This window comes from Periplaneta americana, chromosome 15 (assembly GCF_040183065.1).
Source record: "Periplaneta americana isolate PAMFEO1 chromosome 15, P.americana_PAMFEO1_priV1, whole genome shotgun sequence".
Classification (NCBI taxonomy): Eukaryota; Metazoa; Arthropoda; class Insecta; order Blattodea; family Blattidae; genus Periplaneta; species Periplaneta americana.
Genome location: NC_091131.1, coordinates 170,919,298 through 170,925,674, shown reverse-complemented (window position 1 = coordinate 170,925,674; position 6,377 = coordinate 170,919,298). Strand labels below are relative to the sequence as shown.

The following is a 6,377-nucleotide window of genomic DNA, read 5'->3' as shown; positions in this document are numbered from 1 at the left end:
GAACATCTCTGGACAGGAGGGAGGCAACTATTTCTGAATGAGGCTAAGATACTTTCTCGTTTCGAATGGACATAGTTGAATGGGTTATTTATGAAAGGGCCTAAGTCATGAATACTAAATCGTTGGCAATTTAAGAAAAACTGCTTATAGGCTGAAATTTTGAAATTAATGCTGAAATAAAAATTGTATCATAAATTCTATTTTGAAACGAATTTGACCAGCCAGGTATTAACATTTTGCTGATTATATTTTTTTTAGAAAAAAAAATTGAAATCTGAAAACTTAGGCCCTTTCATAAACAAATATTCAATGACCAATTTTTTTTAAATAATACTTTATTTTTTCAAGGGAAAACACACTTATATAGTATTTTTGTGAAAACTGAACTTATTTTATTCGCTCAAGGTGCCCATTTAATTCCGCGCATCTGTACTGCGATGGAAGTGTGTCCAGAATTAAGACTGGTTCCAGGCAATTATTTCTTCATGCCATTCTTTGTTTTCGTCATTTATATAGGTACCTCATTGTTTTCTTTATGTCTTCTATCTTCTCTTCCTTGATCTCCACCTTCCCATTTGGATACGCATTCTGAATGGGCAACATTACTGTAGAGCCTCGTAAACCAAGTAAAAATGTTTGTTGAAATCCGCCAATAAACTGTGAAGCAATGATTGTGCCTTTTCTTTTATGATCATACCAGAGCGTTCTACCCGCTCTGATCATACTGAAACTCCATGAATTTACTGATCATAAAACACTGTCTCTTGTCCCTAGGTGTCTCAGGATCACTAGTTTCTAAGGAGTTACAAATTTTTTTTGTAGTATTTGGGCCACCAGTCCTTAAGTTGAAAACAGTATTGAGGTTGCACCTTATGAACTGTGAATTTTCCAGGGTATGCTGATGATATTATCATTTCACATATTTGTTTTGGTGTATAATAGCGATCATGCTTCTTCAAGACTTTCTTTATGTGACCGAAATCCCGATCACACGGGAGAAATGAATGTCCCCTGATAGGGAACCTATGCATGATTTTCTCAAACATATTTAAATCGGTCATGACCAGACAAAACCGTAACAATGAGTGATTCTTGTTTTGTCCCCCACAATATCACTATAGAGATGAAGTTCTTTTACTGTACTAGGGACATTGTTCTTTACGTAGTGCAAAAGAAACGAGCAAGTTTCATCAAGTCCTTTCTTAGCCTCTCCCTCATGATAAAGATAGAAATGTGCTTTACCATCCTTCAAATTGTGTATACAGAAAGGAAAAACCGATAGCTGGCGAAGGTAAAATGGGTCCTGGACGGGGATGTTTGGTAAACTAATGTTCTGCATGAAGTCAAAGCAAAGACCTAGCACACGCTCATCGTTTTGACACACTTTCTCGGTTTCTTTCAGCACTTATAGAACTTTTCACTTCTCATTTTGTGTACCGCCTTGCACGTTTGATTTTGTCGCCTTTATACTCACAAATATTTCTTACACCTTTCTTTCTCTTTTTATCAATCTCACTATTCATTGTGAATTTCCGTACAGATATAATAAACTCTCAACTGCAATACAGAATAACCAATTCGCTTACCCAACAATGACAAAATAGCAATATAAGAGGAAAAAATCGAATGCCTTTGTTTAACATTTCAGTGATGCCACATGCTGAAAGCATATTTAGTTTTGAAACGATCTAAGTTATTGACTTAGTTCCTTTCAAAATCAAACGACAAATTCTAGGTCATAATACTAAGCATTAGAGTGCGAAACTTAGTTCTCTTCATATCTAAATCGATGTATCTACACCCAAAGAGCAGTATTCCATTAAAAACTCATTTTCACGAAATTAGCGACTTAGGCCCTTTCATAAATAACCCATTCAGTTGTAATCAGTAGGCCTATGGATACATCTGCGAAGAGATTATAGGGGATGTGGATGGATGGATCACACACGAACAAAGCAGGAAACAAATGAGAAAAATGGATGCAGGTTATCACTAGGAATTATCAAATTTACTACAGTAATTGTAAAGAATACTAGAAAGACTAGCAGTTAACAACAACTAAGAATAAAAAAAAGGTTTACTAAAGTTTATCTTTTTTATTTTGTGTATCTTTAATTTTTATTGAATAAATTTAAGTATTTCTTAGGAAATGTCAAAGATGCTGTCTACAGAAATCAGAACTCTGTTACTGGTTTAATGCAACATGTTATTTTTTCAAGATGTTAAAGCTACAAGACTAACCATATGATGTACTTATAATTAGTTCACTTTATCTTGTCCGCTGGCACTCGAGGAGTCGTCCTTATCCAGAACTTTCGGTGGAAGCACCACTCTGACGAGGGAGTGACGCCTCCACCATCTGTGCCAGTGCGTGGATATGGAGCTTAGGATGGACTCGAACTGCTGGTCGCCTGTACGGTAGAACGCATCCTCCGCAACGAAACATATAGGATGTCCGGATTAAGAGATCGATGTGGATGACTGCAGCAAAGATTCCGGTACTTTCTCAGCCGCTGTCTGACCAACATTAGTGAGTACTAGAAAAAAAAAATCCCAGAAAAATCAATTTCAGTATAACATGTTTAGTTCTTCACAAGTATTAAATTTTAATTAGCTACACACTTGCAAAAAAATATTTTCTCATCTTCACTCCTTGTTTCATATGAAAGAATTTCTACCACTTAGTCTAAAAAAGAATCTTATTCAGACGCTTGTAATGCCCCATTTTGATTATTGCGATTCCTTGCTAACGTAAGTTCACTCTTAGCTGAGAGACTACAACGTGTTCATAATGTGTGCATACGATTCATCTGCAATACTCGTAAATTTGACCATATAACGCCTTCCCTCCAGTTACTTTCATGGGTGCGTCTCAAGGAACGAAGAACAATACATTCACTGTCTCTCCTGTTTAGAATCATGCATACTTCTACTCCGAATCATCTGTTATCGCGCTTTCAATTCCTTACAACTCTTCGAAACCGGCATCAAGCACTTCTTTCTATCCCTCATCATAGAACTTTATACTCATCTTCCTATAGGCTACTGTAGAAGTACCTCGCCTCTGGAATTCGTTACCTAATGACGTCAGGGACTGCCGGACTTCATCACAATTCAAAATTAAATTGGAAAATTTTGTCTTGTTTAATGCTTTTTAGGTATCACTAGAAGTGTTCATTTGTGTTTTTTACTCTAGATTAAAATCGCAAGTTAGTTAGTTAGGATACAATTAATTATACTTAATCACTCATTTAAAGTTTGTGTGACTGCAACCTGTGTATATTTTTGTGTTACTTTACTTTGTTTATAGTGTTTTCTTTTCTTTTTATTTATGTTATTGTATTTGTATTTCTGGTGCTGTGGAAGAGAAGGCCTGATGGCCTTAACTACACCAGAATAAATAATTAAATAAATAAATATTATTGCGTTGTAAACCAATTTATAAAATAACATCTATTATCAAAATAACATATTTACCTGTACACGACTGTATTTCGTTTCACTAAATATAAAATATTCTCTGTAATTTCATTCAACACTGGCGTGATCTCTGATACCTGACCCCTAATAATCGATAGTAATCGATAATTTGTTCATGTAAGTGTGGTTTCTTTACTTATAACTTCTGTGAATAGATGGCGAAGATAACAGTCAGTATCGCCAATTGTACAGAAATATATCTCCATTATATGATTAAAAATTTCAACCTCCCTCCAACGATTGTAAAAGACATTCAATTTAGCGGAAAAGGGCTGATATTGTTAATTATGAGAATAATTTACACTTAATCTATATCAACACTTTTCCAAACACTTCTTACCTGCCCCAATAACAGGATCACATATTGAGAACTAGCAGAACTATTTCAGAGATTGTCAGTTTGTTATATCTTTGGTTCTCACTTATTCCGTGGTTAGGAAGTTTGCTTACACGATCAAAAATTTGGAGGTTAGATATCTTTGAACACCAGTGTACATCAAGATTCAGTTTAGTAGAATGAAAGCTTTTTTAATTAATTGATGTGTTGTGTTATTGATTTTATTTTTCCTTCCTTGAATATAATGTCAAATATAATGCATGCAAAAAGTAACTCCATCCTTCTATCAAACACCAAATGTAAGAATCTGATCAGAATAGTGTGATTAATCCATTGCCGTTGCTAAGCAACTGATGTCAGATGTTAAATTTTCGTAACATGTTTTTATTAATTTGACATTAGAGAACAACATTTCGCGTTAAAATATCAGACCTCACCTATTTACTAATTTACGTTCATTTTAAAATACAGCCAAGACAGATCTGCAGGAAACGACGCTGTATCTGCTCTAAGCATATCTAGCTTCTATTGAATTGGTGATAGATCATGTAAGATGTGTAGGCCTACTTACTGATATGAAAACCTGCATAATATCGATATTTTATGAGTACAATATCGATATATCAAAATGATATCGATATTTGATTTGCCATTTTGTTTGAGCGCTCGTGATCCTTTGCTCGGTTGAAATGAGTTGCGAGAACTATCTCTGTCCCGAAGTCATATCAGTTGGTCACTGCGTCGTATCCACGCTGTGGAATTGAGATTCGTGGATGATCTCTGGCAAAATGCGATGAAGCAATCCGGCAATGTAAGAGTTTGCCGTCAAAGCTAGTCCTGTTTCGATTATCTCTACACTGCTTGATATACAAGGGTAGATCTATCAAACCAACAACTGATCTAAAATTTGAAAAATAATACATCAGTTTATATAGGATACACTTTCAGATGAAGAGCAGCGAAATTCGACAGAAAATAAAGGGAACGAATAATATTGGAGCCGAGGTAGTAAGTGATAGTTCGTAGTTTTCATTCTAGGAGAGGACCAAACAAGCATGCTGCTGTTAGTGTCAAGAGCACAATTGTATCGCTATTTAAATGAGTTAATAATTTAGAGAATGAATAATGATGTGAAATGGCAGGAAACAGAGGACAATTTGTTTCCCATATCTGTGTCCTTAATTCTGAAGTATTTTGCAGTTCCAGTCACTTCAGTGTTGTACACCCAAAGGTGTTTTTTAAGTAGGCTATTTTACGACGCTTTATCAACATCTAGGTTATTTAGCGTCTGAATGAGATGAAGGTGATAATGCCGGTGAAATGAGTCCGGGGTCCAACACCGAAAGTTACCCAGCATTTGCTCATATTGGGTTGAGGGAAAACCCCGGAAAAAACATCAACCAGGTAACTTGTCCCAACCGGGAATCGAACCCGGGGTCCACCTGGTTTCGCGGCTAGAAGTGCTAACCGTTACTCCGCAGGTGTGGACCCAAAGGTGTTTAAACTGGGAACAAAGAAATTACCTATTTACCGTCAACTGGCTTTAAAGGTCAAATGAAAGCACACAAGTACGGAGAATTACATGAAATGTATGCCAATACAGCTTCAGATCAATGTACAACTTTAAGTCAATGCTAATCGGGTGTATAGGGACCGAGGGGTGTGGTTTTATTTAGCTAAACTTTGAGACAATGTTAATCATAAACAAGAATAGTTGAACGAAAGGTGCATGATGGAATGTTTTCTCTTTGGTACCTGCTGCTCAGTTGCTTTTTTATTGGGTTATTTTACGACGCTGTATCAACATCTAGATTATTTAGCGTCTGAATGAAATGAAGGTGATAATGCCGGTGAAATGAGCCCGGGGTCCAGCACCGAAAGTTACCCAGCATTTGCTCGTATTGGGTTGAGGGAAAACCCCGGAAAAAACCTCAACCAGGTAACTTGCTCCCACCCGGGATTCGAACCCGGGCCACCTGGTTTCGCGGCCAGACGCGCTGACCGTTGCTCCACAGGTGTGGATTCAGTTGTTTTAAATTGAGTTAATTCTGGCAGGCGTTTTGATTAAGAAGATCATTAATTACTGTAAGTGACGCTATGTTTAGATTCATCCTTATAGATGAGGAAAGCTTAGTAAAGACAATTAGTTTTCTATAGCTGAGTTGCCGAAAGTATAGAAGCAAAAAGGAAAACCCGGGAAACGCCAGATGCTTTAAGCTAGTTTTTAATAAAGAAAACTGTCCATAAAATAAAACTGCAGCGAACGGGAACATAATCATAAGTTGCATTATAGTATGCCTAGTGGTAGTTTATGTTGTAAAGATCAACGAAAGGGAACAGATAGTGCATAAGGACCATAGTTTTCAACCATCTTGGTGTTTCCATGGGTATTATATGAAAAATTAGACAACGTTATTTTCTGTAAAATATGTAAGGAATTTTTTAGCAACATCAATTAAAATTGAAGGGCTCGGTGCAATAAGGTGTTAAACCCACACGTAGTTACTTCTGAGATATGAGCATTTTAAAGTTTAGAAAAACGCATAATACCAAATATTGA

General features: G+C 36.3%; 1 protein-coding gene across 2 annotated transcripts in view; it reads right to left on the bottom strand.

Annotated features, from left to right (window-relative positions):
* Positions 1–2,097: 2,097 nt before the first annotated feature.
* The window catches only part of LOC138715535 (E3 ubiquitin-protein ligase MARCHF3-like), a 90,724-nt gene continuing 86,444 nt past the window's right edge, over positions 2,098–6,377 (bottom strand). For both annotated transcript variants that reach the window (XM_069848574.1, XM_069848576.1), the window contains one exon: positions 2,098–2,537. In XM_069848574.1, coding sequence (XP_069704675.1) covers positions 2,461–2,537 — 77 coding nt within the window. In that variant the 3' untranslated portion in view covers positions 2,098–2,460. The remainder of the gene's footprint in view (positions 2,538–6,377) is intronic.